We start from the raw sequence: 19,803 nt of genomic DNA, 5'->3' as shown, positions 1-19,803 counted from the left end.
GAGTGGGAGCACTGGGAGACTGAAGATGCTCGAGCCTGTTTCTCATAAAGCGAACAAGACTGCCCGGGCAAATGAAGCAAAAATTGCGTTGTTCTTTTGTGACTTAAAACAGCCCTGATGCAATAAAGGTGGCCCAAAATATCCGCCCGGTACACGCATCACTCAGTGTTGTAGGGGGTTTATGACAATTCAGCTGTTGACAGGACAAAAACACTTGATAGTTCAATTCTCCATGCGTATGTGATCATTTAAATTGCCCTCTCTAATAGCTATTATTAGTTAAAAAGAAAAAAAAAAACCAATTTATTTGCCTAGTGTAACTGGTAGTTGTAAATATGAGTAGTGCGGCTTCATGTGATGAATTATTCATGTGATTCCTTGTGCAAGAGCGGCCACACGGGAGACAAAACACTGTTGCAGCTTCATGGAAACTGCTCCCTCCAATTAGCAGCCCTGCTTATGTGGCGGTGACAAAAGAAAAAAATGAGCAGCTCTGGCTGCTGCGGTGCCGCACAGAAATCTCGACTTCACCACTCGGAATAAAGATGGAGGTGATGGATGACATAAGAGGTCCTGTTTGAAAGTTGATCTTGAATTAATGAAGTGTGATACAGACATTTCACCGTATATTTAAGGTGGATTTATTAGTGTAATGCCATGGACTCTACAGCAAAAGTTCAGCAATGTACTATTCAGTTTAAATTGAAAGCATGAAGGCTCTGACAATGGAATTTTCACACACGCTGATTTAACAAGTCAAACCCACCAACACAACAACAGAACATATTGACCCAGTGTCTGTTTAGGTAAAGCTGTACCAAATGCATCTGGAGAAAAAAAAGAAAGAAGTGTAGTTACTGCATGCTTACTGTTCTGGAAGATCAGATTTATAGAAAATGCTTGAAAATGTGAAAACGTACATATCATGTGATCAGAAAAGACAGTCAAGGCAATTGCAATCTGAGTGATGTAACTTAGAATAAATAGAACATACGTAGCTACTTCTCTTGTTTTTGATGTTTTAATCCGTTTCGTAAGCAAGTCAAATAGGTAAATAATAGTCAAGATACAAGCACACCAGAAAACAACGCAAGAAAAATGACAAATAATCAAAGCCACTAATCACGCAAAGTCTAACGCTGATGCATACAAGGTTTATACACAGATGGTATGAACGGATCCATCCAAAATAAGCCCTGTTTAGCATTTAGAGGACATTCATTTTCACATTCACAGATCATCATCTAAAAACTAGCACACTACCAGAAGTTTCACAAGTACATGCAGTGAGTTGCAAATTCTGGGTCAAAGACATCCGTACTGCTGGAGGAGCAGAGAAGGAGTGTTAAAGTTCACAAAATTCACAAAACACACCCTCAAAACTGTCGGTTCATTTTCTACTGCTAATTTGTGTTGAGAAAAAAAAAAGAAAATGACTCCCGGGGTAAAAAGGTGTGCCTGAAAGCCAGCCCAAGCCGGCTTATGCCAGCCATCTCTCGCTACCTTGCTTCTTCCCCTCTTTCTCTTCATCCAGGTCAGGACGGGGGGGGGGCGTCACTGCTCTGGCACAGATGTGTCGTCTCTCTCTACTGCCCCCGATCCTCCTGTCTCTAAAAACAGAAATAGGCAAAAGCGTAGTTAAGCGCTGCAGAGCCTGGAAAGAACAGTTTCTGTGTACTCTCCTGTCGCCAAGGTGAGCCGACTCCAATGAATAGTCACAAACTGCAAGGTTACATGTGGGCGGACCTATTTTAAAAACACACATTTGAAGAAAACTTGAGATGGCGAATTCACTTTAAATGGAGTTGAAATGCGCTGTCATGTAAGTACAAACTGTCTATTCAATTTCATTTTTCGAAGTTTTCAAGCACTTTGCGACACTGGGAAGTTGGTGGATGAGTTCAAAAAACCCAATTCTACTGTGAAAAGGGGGTCTCCCCCAACGGGAGGTGCTTGTAATGCTCCGTTCCAGCCCGACAGGCCCATTAATTCTGCTTGGCCCGCTGAAGCACATTGTACCTAATGCACCTGGAGCTATAAATACATCTTCTACATGAGGATGCAAGGCAGCCAGCAACTGGGTTAGGGAGAATCACTGACGACAATCCCTTGTGTCAGCCTCATCCCAGAAGAAAATGCTGCCTGGTCTAACAGGAGAGGGGTTAGCATTTTTACCTGTGTGGACATCTGGTGTGAATATGCGGTGGTCCGAGTACAACGATTTCATACTCGTTTTCTTTATGCGTCGTCATTTTCAGATATGTTTAAGTTTGGTTTGTATGACCGTAAAACAATCTAACCTAAATGCAACCTTATATTGTGTCGGAACCCCCCCCAAAGTTAAAATAACTTCTTCTGGAGCGACCTAACTGCATATCTGCAGGCAGATTCATTTATAATTCCTTTAATGGGGAAAAAAAATAATTGAAAGATTCAATCATCTGTTGCCGGAGACCCTATGGGGTAATTAAATGAGTCACTCAGTTATGTGTTGCATTAATCACACTTGGGAGAACCCATAAGGGGCTCTAATAGGTGTATTCAATTATGTATAGCTTTTTAAATGGTTTCTTTTCTGAGTGAGTAAAATGGCTAATCGGCTTGTGTTCGCTGTAATGCTCAAGTGTTTGACTCTGAGAAAAAAGGTTACAGTCACACAACGTTCCCTCTAACATCTTAAGGTGGAAACCAAAGACAAATGCTCAACCAATAACATGCAGGACATCCTTAAAACATCAAACTATGATAACTTATTCTACTGCCTTATGCCTACAATGTTCTGTCTCATAAGTAAATGCTCTCCATCACTTACCTTCCTGTTACCTCCTGATGGGAGCGTCTGTTCCATAATGCCCTCTTTAACGGCATTATGTGACCTACTCTTACCCTCATGGTTCTACACCACTGACCTGTGTCCCCCTGGCTGCCGTTGAGCACATCCCCAGTGCTGCTCACCTCCTCCCCTTCTGCTTTGTCCTCCGGCTTCATCTTCTTACGGGTCATGTGGCCACGGAAGCCAGCCTGGATCTTGGCAGCGGCCCTGTTGGCCTCTGGGTCGTCCAGGGGGATGTCCATGATGTCCTCCTCCTCCTGGGGCCGGCTGCAGTCCTCCTGCTGAGAGGGACCAAAAAGTAGCAGTTTATCACAGATGGGTGGCATGTTACGTGATCACATCTGGACGACATCGGTGGGAGAGTCTAACCTTCAGTAAACTGCGACAGTGCATTTTTTTTGTATGAGCTGCAGCGCTATCTTTTAAACAGCAGAGGATGTGTGCTTATTGCTGAGCAGCTCCCCTTGTTACATGACTTCAATAGGGCTCTCAGGAGGTCAATAACCCACATTGCCTCCCCTTTTTCTCTCCCAGTCTCCTCTTGTCACTTACTGAATAATACACTGCTGGCAAAAACATGACTGAGTCAGCCTAGTTTCTAATGAATTATCGCCGTCTGCTCTTTCTACCATGGAAAAGGTTTTTAGAAATCAAAACCACAAAACTGCATATTTAGAAGACAAACCGAACGATGGTCGATGATAATGAGATCACTGTTCATTAGACAGAGTAAACTTGGTAAGAAACAGGTTTGGTGACCGATCTATGATGGTATGGTTACAAAAGTGTTAGGTTTGGGGGGGAAAAAAAAAAAAAAACTTCTTGCGCTGCACCCTGGGCTGAAAACGGATGACCCAGCGAAATAAAGAGAAAAGCTGCCGTCGTCAACACCAGCAGCTCAGTCACTGCCTGAAAGTACAGCATCCACTGTCCCAAAGGAAACTGGGGGTGGGCGGAAGAGAAATTCTGGCTTGTCATAAAGTGTCAGTGGAAAAGCGCCAAGGCTGTCGACGAGTTATGTAAACACCAATTCAGATGCTGTGGCGAAACACATATCGGCTACACCCCGTGCTTTGCTTATGGATAACAGATTGACATTTCATACAAAGGCAGCCCACAGAACGAGCCCACTGTCATCCCACTACCTTGGTGAGAAACAGTGCATCATGTCTCCAGTGAAACCCCTCCAGTGTAGGAGTGTGACCACCCACCTGTTCAGCCAGCATTCATTAGCCTCCCTGTCTGACTGCTCACTGAGCAGCCAAAAATCCAGCTCTCTCTCTCTCTTTTGCAGCAGAGATGATTGACTGATGCACTGAATTTTGCTGGCTACACACCTCCCCAGAGGTCTCATTGTTTTTTATTGCCTCAGGATCCTTAGACTTGATCTGTCATGAATCCTTTTTTAAATAATCTGTTGCAAATCTCAAGTAGTGTTATCCATTTATGATGAAAACAAAAAAAAACAAAAAAAAAGCTTGAGAGCTGTGTTAAATCAGTTACCCCTGGGGCTAAAGAATCTATCAATTGTGAGTCTTAATGATCAACAGAATGTATTGCACTCTAGTAAAATAACGAAAACAACAACACAAACATGCCAGTGAGCAATCTGACAACAACCAAACACCAGCAAATACCAATAGTCGTAGTAGAATTATCTCACTCAATAAACAGTTTCTGCAGTTACCTGCTACACTGATCAAGTGACAAAAAACCCCCAAACAAATCTATTCCAAAAAGTTCATCTGAAGCTTCTACTCACATTGTGACAGTCCATGTCTCACTCAGAGGTGACTTCAGTCTTCAGGTGGGCTGACCTAGTATGACTTGTGCGCCTTGGTTTTTCTACGTGGACCCAAGCAAAAGCTCTCTTTAAATGAGTCTCCGGTATAATACAGATGCCTCACTGGCTCTTACTAACAATCACTGTATGTTCAGTAACACCCGCTCACGCACAGAGTGAGAGAGAGGGAGAGGGAGAGAGAGAGAGCGAGACAGAGAGACATACAGTGGGAGAGGGGGGGAAGAGAGAAAGAGGGAGGGAGGGAGGGGAAGAGAGACCTCCTACAAACATGACAGCATGTGTTCCATCTTTTCACTCTCATTAGGGGCTGCTGACCTACTGTGTTCACATTACTGCTGCAGACCTTTAAAAGACAGACACAGAGTGAAGCATGAATGCTTAGGTAGTAACTTATAGGGCTGAGTATGAGAGCATAGCACGCCGGTTAAAGTTTGAAACAAGTGAAAAACGATGAGCTACAGAGTCTGGATGTAGATGAAAGTAACTGCCACAGCGCCAAGCATCATAAAAAATCCACAAGTTGCAGTGTTACTAACAAAAAAGAATCAACAAAACTCACACAAATAACAGATGACCAACATAGAAAATACTATGTGGCGGCATATGGCCGCAGAACAATACAAAACTGCTGACTTTCAAATTCCACTAATTGCGTGAAAATAAAACTGTGTAAGCATCTTGGGCTGTTTTACACTAGGAGGTGTTATAAATTTATTAGAGGCAGAGTGAGCTAACAGCCCTCTCCATCCCTCTGATCCCAGCTGGTACAGCCGCCCACACTCCTCTGCCAGCCTCAGAGACAAGACGGAGAGGGAGAGAAACAGAAAGCGTCCATTTATCTGAGTTATATCTCTGACATTAACGCTCTTCCTGCTGGTTCGCTCGCCACCTATTCCAACCGCGCCTTCAATTAGCATCGCGCCTGGTTTCACTCGCTTCATCAATGAATCCCCTGAACGACAGCCACTGTGATTACATTTGCAGCGATCGATCATGATATAGAAAACCTGCTCATATTTGCCCGACCATTAGTACGTCTAACACATTGTTTACTTTCCTAAGATGATTAGAGCGTAGGCATATTGTCGTGGGCACTTGAAAACACTGAGCTAAAGGCAGGAACATTGAAATAAAAAATACAACTAGACATCTGCTGAGCTTCTGCAGCTAGGTCACTGTCAAAAAGATGGCCTATATACTGTATAGAGCAGTTGTGGTAGAGTCACTCCAGCTGAAACGAAATTCTGCCTCGAAGCAGGCAAAATCACCCCGCATGTGAAAAAACAGAAAGTGCTTTTTTACTGTTCAATCAGTCAGTCAGGGGCTGCTATTAAATGTAGATTACTAATACAGATGGTGCATAGCAACTATCAGCATCACCATCTCCTATTAATTCCATGACGACACTAAGAGAGAGCAGGATGGTGAGGGGTTACCATGGTAACATTCTTAGTACCCCTTCTTACACTCCCTCCCCGCGTGTTTGGGAGCCCTGTCGGTCCAGACGAATCAGACGGCGCTAACTGTGACAGCAGTAAAAATGTTAAAGGCCTAATTCACAAGACGAATTGTTCAGTCTGTCTTTTATGATGATAGATGGCAGAATCAGGCTTCAATCTGTGGAGGCTGTGGCGGCTCCCACGAGGGAGAGTTGATCCGGCACTAACAAAGCCACGGTATTACAGTTTCATGAGCAGGGCGGCAGAGAGAGGTCCTCGAACAGCATCTTGAACATGAACAAAGAACACAGATTATTAGGGCGAACGCTCAGACGGAAACCCTCCGCACATCTTCAGATGGGAAGATTTGGATTGTGACCCTCTGCGTGACATTCAAAGTTTGTCAGAGCAACCGCGCGCCCATACATCATCCAGGAAATGAACTATTTTGGAGATATTTTCAATCACCTACCCCTAGAGAGTCCAGGAGGCGAAAAAAAAAAAAAAAAAAGTGAGGGCCCCTGATCAGACTCGTCCTTGAAGGGTTTATTTATATAGGCTACCTGAGACGGGAGAGGGAGCAGAGCAGCAGACTGTAGCCAAGCTAAAGACACATCTGTCTGAAAGGGAACATTTATCCTCAGCCTGCTGATAAAAGTGGACGAGATGCAGTAATGGAATGTATCTAAGTACATTTACTCAGGTGCTGTACAGGTTTGAGGTACTTCTACTATAATTCAGTATTTACATTTTCTGCTTCTTTATACATCCACTTCGCTACATTTTGGTGGAATTTTACTTTTACTCCACGAGCTCTGCCAAGGAGGTCATGTTTTCAAACACGTCCGTTTGATGGTTGGTTGGTCAGCAGGCTCATACAAAACCTACTCAACAGATTTCCACAAAACTTGGATGGAGGATTGGTTCTCGGCCCAGAACGGACCTCGTTAACTTTTGGTTTGGATCCAGTTAAGGAACGGATGCCGATTTTTTTTTTTTTTCCTCATTTTCTCTAACATCGCACATTTTTCCCTACAATTTCACCATCCTTCTCCATAATCAGGGAATAATGTGTGGATCTTGATATAAAATAGGTGTGTGCATTTGGGAGGCTGGTGTCTGTGACTGAGTATAATTTGATGCAGGTCCAAGTAAATATAAAGATCTAGCAGATTTCAATATGGTTGATTTGATATTGGATTAAGCTTGACTTAACTGAATTAAAGGGGACTGTTGGTCATTGGTGGAGGTATGTGCTCTACTGAGTGCTGTTCCTTATAGGGCAAGGTTCATACTGTTTTACTTTGTTTATATTTGGCGGACCCTGCCACATTTCTAGCCTTAAGCAGTGTTCTAACAAGAGTTTGAATTTCTTCTCCAAAACTACATAGTGCCCCTTTAAGTGCAGTGATTGTCATAAAATTACTTTTGATACGTACGATATTTAATATCCAATGCTTTAAGACTTTTACTCAAGTACTATTCTATTTCATTTAACTCAGGTATGATTTATGGGTACTTTAAAAATCTACATTTATTATGTTAAAGCGTACACAAATATGTGAAATACAGTGTATATTGCATGTTTCGGGAGGAAGCAGAAAAAATTACCTTGTCACCACTGTGGCCTTCAGGCTCAGTGGTGTCCTGTTCAGACCCGAACTGGCTTTCCTCTCCTCGGTGCTCATCAGCCAGCCGATCTGTACTCTGCGTGAGGCTGATGCTGCTCTCCTCACACATTGCATCACTCGTCTCTTGTGTTGCAGAATCAATCTTTCCCTCTTCCACAAGTCCCTCTGCTTCTGATGTTCTCTCCTTTGAAGTGACCTGTTTTTCTCCCTCCTCATCCTCTGGCTGTGACTCCACAAGTGTTCTCTGACTCTCCTCGTTCTCCTCTGGAAGTTGCTCCAAAGTTTCACTCTCTGCCTCCATTGCAGCAGTTGATACATTTGTCTGGGTTTCTTCTGATGAGTGATTTCCTGCAGCGCCATCATTTGTCTCTTGGTCCTCGACCTCACCGCGGCCTTCTGTTTGCATGTCCTCCTCTTCTTTTCCCTCCACTGTGTCTGTTTTGTCTTCGTCTTTAACGTCGGGGTCGTTCGACTCATTCTGGTGAAATTCGCTCTCACTTATCTCTGCGGTTTCTTCATTTTTAAGATCGGTTTCATGCTCCAGGCTCTCTGCTTCTGCCTCGCTGGTGGGCTGATGTGACGAGCCGATGGTTTTAACACCTTCTCCGGTCTCATCATCCTTACTATAATTTGAATTAGAGTCAGCGGTTTCCACCTTCTCCTTCGTCACATCAGATGCCTCGTGTTGACTTTCCATTTCCTCGCCTTCAGGGTTAAGTTCCTTTTCAGCTCCCACCATTTCAGGTTCACCATGGTCTTGTGCAGCTGATATATTTTGGTCTGTTGCTGCTGCACTCTCTTCCTCAGATTCTTCCTCCTGTTGCATTTCCAGTATATTAGTGTTTAAGACCTCTGGCTGTTTCTCCAAAACTTCTGTATTCTGCTGAGCCTCTGGAACATCTTCAAAGCTTATCTCAACAAATGAATCCTCCGTTGGTATAACATTACTGACTAAATCACCCTCTGTATGACTTAAACTTTCATGCGTTCCCCCAGAAGGAGTCTCAGTCTTTCTTCCGTCCTCCTCCTTTGCTTTTTCCGCCCGATCTTCGGCTACTTGTTGATTGTCTTGCACAACAGTTTCTTCAGACTGGGGCTTTGAGCTTTCCTCTTCTCTGACAAGTGTATTATCCTCAGCAGTGGCTCCTTCCACTGTCGTCTCTGCTCCTACAAGCTCTGTAGCACACACATCTACATCAGCTAGCCCAGAATATGGATAGACCTCCACCGGTTCTTCAGCTTCGTTTTTTTCCTCTTCTTCCGAGTCTACGATGTCTTTAACCTCAACTGCAGTCTCACCTCCCTCATCTCCCACTGATCCCAACTCCTGAGCACACACATCTACATCTGAAATCCCTCTGAACGAAGACAATTCAGTGGGGCTGCTATATTGTTCACCAGCTGTCCCGCCGAATGTGGGGGGTTCGTCCTCTTCTTCTTCTGTCCCACTCGGTTCATCTGACTGTGCATCTGCAGCTCGGAGCCTTTTGACTGATTCCTCATCTGAAAGTCCCTTTTCCGTCGATTCAATATGTTCCTCTGTAATATCATGTTTCTCGTCTTCCTCTCCTGTGCTTTCAGTCAGCTCAACCTCTTCAGAGACATTAGGTTGTGTGGTGGAAAGATCTGAGGCCTCTGCTGAATAACTGGATTCATCTTCTGTTGGGCACTCATCTGATTTTTCTCTAAACAGAACACGAAAATGAAACATTGAGGGGATTATTGCGACTTGAGTGATGCCAAACAGAACAGTGTCATAATGCCTTTACGACACTCATCTGGAACCTGTGACTGTCTTCCTGCAGCTCTTCAGTCTTGCCTTTTCTGCTCACCCTTGACACGGCAAACTTGAAAGCGCTTTCATCTCTGAGCAATGCTATTCCACAGTTACATTTTGCTTTATGTTTTATGTATAATTGTCCTTGATTTTAAGTGTTCTGTATGTGCTTTGCTCAAAGTACAGTATTCCATTTTAATTAATTTTAATGTGTCTATTGTAGGTCCCATCACACTTGGACAAGGACTGAATTTGAAAATGAGCGAGGATGACTAAACTGGCATATTTACAGAAATGTCCTAAATGACACTTTCACTGAGGTTAGGACAATGCATCCACCCAAGCCTTATTGCAGGTGTAGTTGCTGAGCGATTGTGCTGTATGATAATTGCAGCTATGCGCTCAAACCTTTACTTAATTTTCCTAATCAATGCAAAAAACGGCTTCTACAAAAAAACCCTCACACAATGACTCTATATTGAAAACTTTTAGTCATATAAAACAAATGATTTCTTATTCTCATTTCTTCTTCACTCGTCCCTGAACTTTTCTCTCCCTCCTGTCCGTCCTGTCCCTCTCCTGTTGATCCTCCTGGCTGTTAATAGTTCACGTGTTGAGACTCACTTGGAAATGGTCACCTCTGCTGCAGGCTCTTTTTCAGGACTAGCCTGTTGGGGGGGGGGGACAACAACAATGGTGTCATGGTAAATAAATAGAGACACACTGAAAAACAGAGAAAAGATTTATAGGTCTGGTAAGAAGTGGTCTCTACAGTAAGATTGACCCAGTACCCCAGTAGTCTTGAATGCATGGTTGTTGTAGAATCTATCTTCCAGTTTAGCAGCCCACTCAGCAGGGTCCATGCCACTATCTTCAAGCAAAATTAGTGAGAGAAAAAAAAATCATTATAATAACTTGACAGCGTTTAATGGCGTTGGTCTCATTTTACAACATACCAAGTTGCAGTTACCTTCTCTTTGTTTGAGAAGAGCATCAAAGTACAGTGCAGCATATTGAGGGATGTCTTCAGGCTGGTCTCGCAGGACTTCTCGGGCCAGTCCCTCTAGGATGGTACCAAAACCTCGCGGGACCCGCAGGTGAGTGTTGGAGAAAGGCACTGACATTTTTTTTTTTTTTTTTTTACAAATATATATATCTACAGTGACAGCGGGGGAAATCTGACCAAGAGAAGTCGAGTTTTTTGCTTTGTCTTGTACTTTCTTCTTGATGTGTGGCGTAGAAGTGCAGAGACGCTAGCTAACACTGGGCACTTCATACAGACAGACTGGCTTTAACTTTACATTTGTAGTTAAGCGGCGAGGATGTCGTCTCAAAACAATCAAAGTGCTTAATAGATACACTCACAGCGATTAAGAAAATGTCAGAACACAAGTTAGTAGTCACACCTGTTACCTGAATTAACTGCAGTCCGTATCCACCTTTAGTTTTTGAATGCTACAGCTAGCTGGCTAACCACTTGTTGATAGCTGTTCCTAGGCAACGGTTCTAACTACGGACACTGACAAGGCTCAAACATCGTAAAACTCACAAGGCAGAACGGCTTTATTTGTAATGGATGCGGTTTCGTCATAATAAACACAGAACACAAAACAAAGAATATTGTTAAGTAGCATACGTGTAAAAAAGCGTTACATGTATATACAGTTAACGTGCATTAGCATGTAAAACACACATTCAGACGTTTGTTATCCTCCTCCTCCAGCAGCAGCAGCGACCTCAGTCAGGCATATGTGATGACTGCGTACTCAGAGTTGGTGCTCATCTTGCGGCTGACCTCTCTGGGGTGGGGTATGTGCAGCCTGTCAGCAGACCGTGAGGCCTGCAGGTGAGACCACTGGAGGAAAAGCAGAGGGGAAAAAACAAACAAAACAAAACAATAAAACAAAAACAAAAATTAGCTGTGAAAAATACCTAGCAAACCTGGTTCTCATCAAATGTGCTATAAATCGGTGTACATAAAAGATACATACGACTGTTCAGCAACACATTTAAGTGTGATCCAGTGTTTTACAGGTTTACATGAAGTCTGCTGACGTGTACAGTTAAATCAGCTAAAGTAAACTAACTTGGAAAAATGTAAACTTGATGTACATTTAGTTGCAGAAATAAGACTAACCCAACAGCTCTGCATTTACCAGGGGTGGAAATAACTTATCACAGCTACTGAGTTACTTTTAAAGAAGTATTGATCAAATCAGATCGAATCACTTTTCAGTCACGCTGCCTTAGTGGGCTTTACGATCTGTACAGTGAACAACATCCTCTGTAGAGTGAGGAAAAACTTGCTATAGTTGAAAAGAAAAAAACAGAGACCTCAGTAAGAGCCTCAGAGGAGGCATCCCCCTCCCAGGACAGACTGACATCCAATAGATACATGCAATAGAATATGTGATACCAGGGAATTGTATAAAATAGATGTGGAGAACAATTCGAGTTACAGTACTGAGGGCAATTTAAAGTAATATCCAAATCTTTCTGCTGCATATTTGTAGCCAGTGAAGCTATCTGATAAAAAAAAAAAGTGGTGACCCTGACATATGGGCAGAAAACACAAAACTGTGCAGCAGGTGCAGGTGAGCATGACACCCCGCGGTCTCAACGCCTGATATATTGATAATGCATCAAAAATCAATGGTTAAAAAGGAACAAATACTCTGAGTATTGTCGGGGAAGAATACTTTGTACTTCCACTGAAGTATCGTTTTAACACCACTAGTTTGACTTGATTAGTATTTCAGTAATGTAACTATACTTGTACTTGTGTACATATTTCCAGTACTCTCTCTGCCACTGCAGAAGTTTATGCCAGTTGTTTGAAACTGTTTCAGAGAGATGTTGATTTAAGAAATTGTTATTTTGCTTGATGTGATGGTGCTGTTGATTTGTAGTGTGGATAGTGATTTACTATTAAGTCTGTGCTAGAGGACACAAATACCTAATTATCTGTCGATTGACTGTTTATTAATACAATTACATGTTTATAAAATGGATAAAACCACACAAGTTTTGCCCCTCACCTCTTTTTGATCCCCAGGAGTGTAGCCGACCTGATTGAGCTCTGGTGTGCTTACACCGCGGACTGTGATCATTATGTCAGCGTAAGGAACTTCGGTGTCGCTCTCGTTATCTAAACCAAAGAAATTATTCAATACATTAGAAAGTGGCCGACTTTGCATTGTCGACAGCAGTGTCACTTTGGAAACAAGAGTGGTGGGACTGCTGATCCAAAGATGATCTTACCTGGTGTAGGAATCCTCAGAGTCACCCTGTCACTTTGTGTTGACAGCAGTCCTGGGGAAGATGACAGGTGTGAATGGCAGGGCTGAATTCAGAGGCAAAGATTTTTACACTGTATATTTTAAGCCGTTTACCGTTCACTGGTGAGTGGACAGAATGAGGAGGCAGCGGGGATCTGAAACAGTGATACGTAAAGAAATTAACTTGTAAACTGAATTTCTAAAAAATCACATCATATCACATAATCATATTTTTAAACACAGATTTAGCCAAATAGTTGTTTTTAGTTTAAATTGCACTCACCCTGACCTGGACACAACTGGCTCCCCTGGAATGTACGACATAATTAATACAATTATACAGAGACAGTGTGTATTTTCTATTTTAGAAATTCTCAGTTTTAACAACAAGTCTATGTTCATATATTGAAATGTCACCTTTGCAATTCCAGCTCAGTTTGTTCCGGTTCAGACACAGAAAAACAGCCAACGCTGTGAGCACCGTGGCCACAGTGACGCTGACTGCTGCTAAAACCTTAATTCCAGTCAGCTCTGCAGATAACACAGAAACGACAGTATTAAGTTGGATTGTATGGACTAACTTTTACATTTTACAACTGGAATTATATTCACATGTTATGCTTAAATTCAAGAGCCATCTCACCTCCATTTGAGTATTTTGGCTTAGTGGGAAAAGATGCTGAGAAATGTAGAACATAGTACGCATAAATTAAAGCACTGTGTGAAATTAAATGTATATTCACAATTGTGGAGTATATATTTTTTTTTATTTCTTCAGAGCATACATGGTGCTCACCATTTGTAGTTTCAGTCTTTGGGGAAAGGGTCCAGTTTGGGGCATGTGTTTGACCTGAAAACAGCGAAAACAACAAACATCGAAGTGAAATCTACGGCCGGCTACACGACATTTGGTCACTTGGTGCCTTCATAAACTTTGCCACAAACAAGATGAATCTTTTATTTATTTTCATGTTATGATATTTATCTACCTGGAAGTTGCAAGAGAACAACACGCTCGATTTTCTTCGGAAGTTGAACATCGTCTGTAGCTTCTGTGTAGCAGGTGTAGTTCTTCAGATCCTCTGCGGTCACATTTGAAAGATGAAGAGACGCCGTGCAAAAGGTGCATTTTTTTTCCTTTATCCCTCGACAGCCAGAGTTTTCCGATGTCTTGCTCCAAAATCCACGGACAAATCCACTGGAGCAGTTGTAGGTGCAGTTTAACGTGAGAGAGTCCCCTAATGCTACGGTCAAGACATCAACAGGCACGTTGATATGAACACAGCTCGCAAAATCTGCAAAGAGACAAAATATTATCTACTTTATGGAAAAAATAACATCAGTTTTGATAGACAAGTGCGTTACAACCAAGAGTATATTTACTCTACCTTGTGTCACCCAAAAAAAGAGCAATGTGAAGCGGACTGAGATCATCATTGTTGTTCCGTGTTTTCTGGTTCCTGCTGCTTTGAAACATGCAATCAGATGTCTTGTGCTCTTGTAGTCTAGCAGTGTTTGCATCTGCAGAAGAATGCTGAAATACCAACCCATCCACTCAAACCCTGGGGTTAGGGCACAGGAAGTGGTACGCGACTGATTTCAGAGTATGCATGTAAAAATAATTCAGAACTTTCCACTCAATGCACCTGACTTCCTGCAAAATAAATTTCAGTTGAAAATAGGGGGGAAAAAAATTCTCAAAACATTCTCAAACATACAAAATACATGAATGATACATGAACATTATACAATAAAGAACAGTTTACTGTATTAATATTGCAAAGCTGTCTTGGAAAAAAAGATGCATTACATAATGATGTGGTTTACACATATATCTGCAGCTGCATTGCTGCAGCTCACTCTCAGCTCGCACAGAGGATGTGTCTGACATTCATTTGAACTTAAGCTGAATAATTTATTTTTAAATTCTCGTCCTTTGAAGGCAAAATTGTTTTGTTTTTTCTGACAAAGCATTCAGCATTGGCCCTGGATTACATTAATTGTTTCCAAAAATCCCTCTGAGTCTTCATATCATCCCCATACTTTATACTCTCTATAGCCTCTAAATGAATTACACTGGTAGCATCAATAATTGCAGCAATCCACTCAGAGACAATATCTAGGTTAGCTTTAGCACATGCTCATGCATTATAAAAGTGGAAGGTACAGTTACAGAACATCATCGCTCCCCGTCGTCAGCGAGGGCAATCACATGGGAATCGCATGTCGCGCTCATGTTTCACTTTCAGCGACTGAGGGCCTCTCACTTTCATGCCTTTACACTGTTAGTCATGTAGGCTCAGACCAAACAGTTCTGAATGAAAATACACACAAAAAAAGGAGCAGTGAAGATTTGATCAAAGATTCAGTGATAATGTGCTCGTGGAAAAGAATGCGTCTGTTGTGTTTTTCAGCTTCTTGGACATTTCTGCTGCTGACACAATCTGGACTGGCCTCAGGTGAGACACACATTGTTTATTACAGTATATGTAACAAATTAAGCTTATTTAAGACACGTCAAACGCTGACCTGATCTAATCTGATCTGATCTGATCTAATCTATGAATTTAAGAATCACCTGAAGGGAGTGCAGACAGCAGTGAAGAGACGGGCATTGATCAGTGTCCAGGAGGAAACTACTTCTCCCACCGGCTTTGTTTAGAGTGTCCGTCCGGCCATTTGTAAGTCATCAACTATCTTTAAAATCACTGATCTGTGAAGTTTCATTATGACCTAAATACATAGATATTTTCTTCACATTGCATGTGAGAATTTTACATACACTTAAAGACATGAAACTGGTTACAGATGTTAAACTGAAGCATTTCTGTTATGTAGTTGTCCTGGCAATGATTCTGCACCTCACAGATGTCCAGCAGGAACATTTAACCTCTACACGGGGCGAAGCAGTAGCAGTGACTGCAAGGTAAGAGACAGCTGTGTGTAACAAACAATCAATATACAACACAGTGGCTCCCAAACTTAAGACTTTATGGTCTTCTTTTAGCAATGAATCAGGATCAAGAACTTTGTCACAACAAACATTTTGACTTGCCATAGTAGAAAAAGCACTTGTGGAACTAATAACAGTAACAAGCACACTGATCCAGCTATTATTGCATCACAATGCAGTGATTAATGATTAGTGTCTGACAAGTCAAAATGTGCAAAAGCTTTACTCAACTGTGCTTGATGCTGTGTGGTAGGAGACATTGTTGTCAAGGTGCTGTCTTTAAAAAAAACAAACTAATTTCTGTTCATTGCAGCCTTGTTTTCCAGGTCTGATCAGTTCGGAGGACAGAGTGGACTGCAGGCCGTGTCCTGCAGGTCTCACGTGTGATCCAGCCAATGGGACCCTCTCTTTGTGCCCTCCAGGACAACATTCTCCTGAGGGGGTCCTGCAGTGTCTGACCTGCCCTGCAGATTCTGTCTGCACCTCTGGATTTCCTTTTAGGGTAACTATGGACCCTTTTGACGACAAATATTTGAATTAGTCAAAGCAGGAAAAGCACACTCTTGTTCAATAACCTAAACAATAACTCCGTTCTATTAAGTGCCCCAGTAGGCCCTGACAGTGACACCCTAACAGATTGCAGCCATAATTAATGTTCTTAGTCCTTTTTCCTGCCGTGAAAAGGGTCTGTCACTCACAGTAGACTATTTCAGTGTTGTTCCTCCAAAATGCATTTTATCCGAGAGGGAAAAGTCAAGGTAATTACAGTGCCACAATGATTTATTTTTTTCATTATACATCACATAAGGAAAGGAAAGTTTGTAGTTTGTTCATGTGATACAAACATTATGCATAAAAACACAGTGTGCACCCGGGAAATTATTCTGTCTAGTTTGTCTTTATGAATTGCTGGTTGAGTTTTGAAGCATTGGAATTGATATAAATCATGTGCTTTTTTCTCCTTGCTCCTTTGTTCATCTCTTATATATGCCTCATAGTGTGGGCCTGGCAAGGAGCCTGATGTAGATCACACTGTGTGTAATGACTGCCTCCCGGGCTTCTACTCCACTGTGTGTACTATCAGGTGTCTGCAGTGTCCAGCAGGTAATTCAGTAAAAAAAAAAGAAGACCATTCAAATTCCTAATCTGTTCTCAATACTATGTTTTATAAGTGAGAAGACCTGAAGTGAATGTGTTAATGTGTCCTTTGCCTGCCATAGGAAGTTACTGTCCAGACAGTGGGATGTCACAGCCTCTCCCCTGTCCTCCTGGTCGCTCTTCCACACCGGGACAAACTTCCTGCCCTAGCTGTAATGATACGTCTTTGCTGTGTGAGGGAGCTGTGGCCCCCCGCTGGAGCCAGCCCGTCCACAGGTCCAGTCAAACGATCACCTGTCGACCAGGAACATACAGAGACACGAGGGAGGAGTTAGCATGTGTGGTCTGTCCAGTAGGTTAGTATTTATCACTGCATTCTACCATTTATATTGCCTTTCCTTCTGTAAGACGCCCGGTGTTTACCTGCGCATGTTTCTTTTCACCTCAGGTCATTACTGTGTGGGAGGTGTAGCTGTGCCCTGCCCTGCAGGGACTTATGGCTTGAAGGAAGGTCTGCAGAGGCTGAGAGACTGCACGATCTGTCCTGCTGGTAGAGTATTGATAAAACCTTTTTTCAGTTTCACGTCCAAAGACTATAATATTTATATTCATATCAGTATGTATACCCATAACATTACCTTGGTTACAGACTAATGTTACTGATGTCTTTACTATGAATATTTTATCCTGCAGATATAAAAACATCTTTTTGAACTTATCTATAAATACTTCTCTCAAGGGTTTTACTGTCTGGAAGGAAGCTCACAGAGGCCCACCTCCCAGTTCCTTTGCCCACAGGGCTATTACTGTGAGGAGGGCACCGCCACCCCTCATGGGTCACCTTGCCCTGCTGGTACAGCGGGGGAACAACTGGGTCAGACAAGTAGGGCAGCATGTAAGAGATGCAGAGAAGGACGCTTCTGTCCTGCAGGTAAGTCTTAGCACTAATACGCCGAATTCAATACTGTGTGTCACAGCAGAAGATAGATTTTATGGTGAAATGTCACTGCACCGGACCAGCTCTTTTTTCATTTTTCTATGTAATGCATATGTGTGTGTGTGTGTGTGTGTGTGTGTGTGTGTGTGTGTGTGTGTGTGTGTGTGTGCGCGTGTGTGTGTGTGTGTGTGTATGTCAGGCTCATCTGGGCCTGGCTTGCCCTGTGCTCGGGGGAGATACTGTCCTGCTGGTTTGGAAGAGGTGATCTGTCCTAGAGGCACCTTCACCCCTCATCAAGGAGCAATAAGTGAGCTTATATGCCGTATTATTACAGTTTTATGTTCCCCATTTAATAAGTCGTATTTCACATTCACAGTCATTGATTTTTTTTCACGGCTTACCAAGTTTAAAGCTCAGGCTTGCCATTTATTTCTAAGTGGAACTGTTATTTGGGAACAGCCCCACAGCTCACCTTAAAGTATTATGGCACTATAGCAGTCTATCATAAAATGCAATGGTTATATAATGATATGAGTGTTGTTCCCATGAAGAGCTGGAATATATGGATGAGAAATTGCAACAGATGGATGCCAAGAGAGCAAGGACAGATTTTTAGTAAGAAAAAATAACCGTTGATGGTTTGCTGGGGCTGTCAGTGCAGTATGAAAAAAAAATGAATGTCTGTCAAAGGAAACCTGACTATGTGCTACATGAGCATGGACTATGAAACACAGGTGGGTCGCAAAATTCCAACATATTGGATTAAAAAGTATCTAACATACATTTGTTTGTAACTGATCCCTCCAGGTGTGAAGGACTGTCTCAAATGCCCGGCAGGTTTTTACTGTCCTGAGGGGACAAGCGACCCTGTCCCTTGTCCACCAGGCTCCTTTAACCCTTTAGAGGGTCAGGACGAGTTGGCGGATTGCAGGGAGTGCTATGCGGGGAAGGCCTGCACACAGGTAGCTCTGAGAGCCCCCGATGTGGACTGCATGCAAGGGTGAGTGACGGCTTCAGATTCTTCTCAGCCACACGCTTTGTTGACACTGTGAACTTCCCTGTTAATCTCTCATTTTGACCAGTCTGCCTGAATCGTAACAGGTTTGTGTGTCCCCCCGGTTCCTCCAAACCCAACGCGCCGACCAATGCCTGCCCACCGGGGACTCTGAGCAATCGCACTGACCTCACTGACCGCTCACAGTGTCAGCAATGCCCCGCACGATATGCCTGTCTTCGAGGTGACATTTATCTTTCTCACATAACACACACACATTTAGTCAACATTCAAAGGACTCTGTTTGACATTATGAGTGTAAAACTGAATTTTTGGGTTGTTTATGCGAAGTAGAGCCTCGTGATTTATCACATTTTTTTATATGAGTCAACATATTGATATAAGTTGTGTGTGTTAATGTGTGTTATCCTAGACTTAAAGGGTGCATTTTTGTATTTTCTACACATTTTTGTACTTACTTGACTGCTGTAGAGAAATAAAATGTACCAATTTAGTCCACATTTATCTGTTTTCTTTTGTGTAATCATCTTCCAAATGTAATAGTCTCAGTTTTCCCAAAATAAATGATCAGTATGAGGTTTCTGGTCAAACATATAGTGATATTTGATTGTGTCAACATCGCTGATAAAATCATTAGCTTCCAGCTTGTTTTCCCACCTTCATGCCTGCATTATTTATGTTTTTCAGGAACTGGCGGTATCCAGAGGCCGCCACTCTCCTGCTTTGCAGGGCATTATTGTCCACCTGGAACTATGTTCCCCACCCAGTACAAGTGTCCTGTGGGGACATGGAGTGGTCAAAGTGGACTGGAAGCTGAGAGAGAGTGTCGTCCGTGCCCACAGGGCTGGTACTGTTTGGCCGGTTCTGGAGCGCCGTCAGGTCGTTGCAGCTCTGGACACTATTGTCCTGAAGGTACATGAGTGTGAAATGTTAAAATACTGTGGCTAGTATCCAAACAAAATTATTTGTAGTCACTACGTGACCTTTTGTAAAAAGATGAATGATTATTAAGTCCCCATCCGTCCATCCATCCATCCA

At 42.6% G+C, this 19,803-nt stretch overlaps 4 protein-coding genes across 15 annotated transcripts in view; 1 reads left to right on the top strand and 3 right to left on the bottom strand.

The window, feature by feature from the left end:
- Positions 1-624: 624 nt before the first annotated feature.
- Positions 625-9,381, bottom strand: LOC119004949 (neurogranin-like). 3 transcript variants are annotated; one of them, XM_037072289.1, is made up of 3 exons: positions 7,688-9,381; positions 2,956-3,114; positions 625-1,610 (listed from the first exon to the last, which is right to left on the bottom strand). In XM_037072289.1, exons 1-3 carry the CDS (start codon positions 8,531-8,533, stop codon positions 1,587-1,589), a joined length of 1,029 nt encoding a protein of 342 aa, XP_036928184.1. In that variant the 5' UTR covers positions 8,534-9,381; the 3' UTR covers positions 625-1,586. The 3 variants fall into 3 exon arrangements, with proteins under 3 accessions (XP_036928184.1, XP_036928199.1, XP_036928190.1); XM_037072304.1 differs by lacking the exon at positions 7,688-9,381 and adding an exon at positions 4,596-4,799 and having other exon boundaries at positions 2,910-3,111; XM_037072295.1 differs by lacking the exon at positions 7,688-9,381 and adding an exon at positions 4,596-4,792 and having other exon boundaries at positions 2,910-3,114.
- A 575-nt stretch (positions 9,382-9,956) lies between these two features.
- Positions 9,957-10,964, bottom strand: LOC119004972 (sperm surface protein Sp17-like). Its single transcript, XM_037072326.1, has 3 exons — positions 10,455-10,964; positions 10,276-10,355; positions 9,957-10,152 (listed from the first exon to the last, which is right to left on the bottom strand). Exons 1-3 carry the CDS (start codon positions 10,606-10,608, stop codon positions 10,105-10,107), a joined length of 282 nt encoding a protein of 93 aa, XP_036928221.1. The 5' UTR covers positions 10,609-10,964; the 3' UTR covers positions 9,957-10,104.
- On the bottom strand, positions 10,608-14,286 carry LOC119004963. The gene is made up of 10 exons (XM_037072314.1): positions 14,151-14,286; positions 13,752-14,057; positions 13,559-13,612; positions 13,406-13,441; positions 13,180-13,293; positions 13,046-13,070; positions 12,877-12,917; positions 12,746-12,796; positions 12,523-12,632; positions 10,608-11,339 (listed from the first exon to the last, which is right to left on the bottom strand). The coding sequence occupies exons 1-10, from the start codon at positions 14,281-14,283 to the stop codon at positions 11,226-11,228; spliced, it is 984 nt and encodes a 327-aa protein (XP_036928209.1). The 5' UTR covers positions 14,284-14,286; the 3' UTR covers positions 10,608-11,225.
- Positions 11,204-19,803, top strand: part of LOC119004899 — a 62,815-nt gene continuing 54,215 nt past the window's right edge. For 9 of the 10 annotated variants that reach the window (XR_005070346.1, XR_005070347.1, XM_037072250.1 and 6 more), the window contains exons 1-13: positions 11,204-11,330; positions 15,177-15,221; positions 15,335-15,443; positions 15,601-15,688; positions 16,029-16,217; positions 16,714-16,819; positions 16,936-17,169; positions 17,262-17,363; positions 17,553-17,744; positions 17,950-18,057; positions 18,558-18,750; positions 18,852-18,988; positions 19,453-19,677. Coding sequence is in view for 8 of the 10 variants with exons in the window: in XM_037072250.1 (XP_036928145.1) it covers positions 16,959-17,169; positions 17,262-17,363; positions 17,553-17,744; positions 17,950-18,057; positions 18,558-18,750; positions 18,852-18,988; positions 19,453-19,677 (1,168 nt within the window). In the remaining 2 variants the exon portion in view is untranslated. The remainder of the gene's footprint in view (positions 11,331-15,176; positions 15,222-15,334; positions 15,444-15,600; positions 15,689-16,028; positions 16,218-16,713; positions 16,820-16,935; positions 17,170-17,261; positions 17,364-17,552; positions 17,745-17,949; positions 18,058-18,557; positions 18,751-18,851; positions 18,989-19,452; positions 19,678-19,803) is intronic. The other variant, XM_037072233.1, reaches the window with a different exon arrangement.

The sequence above is a fragment of the Acanthopagrus latus genome, chromosome 2 (assembly GCF_904848185.1).
Source record: "Acanthopagrus latus isolate v.2019 chromosome 2, fAcaLat1.1, whole genome shotgun sequence".
NCBI lineage: Eukaryota > Metazoa > Chordata > Actinopteri > Spariformes > Sparidae > Acanthopagrus > Acanthopagrus latus.
Note: the sequence above shows the minus strand (reverse complement) of the source record. Positions and strands in the feature narration are given on the sequence as shown.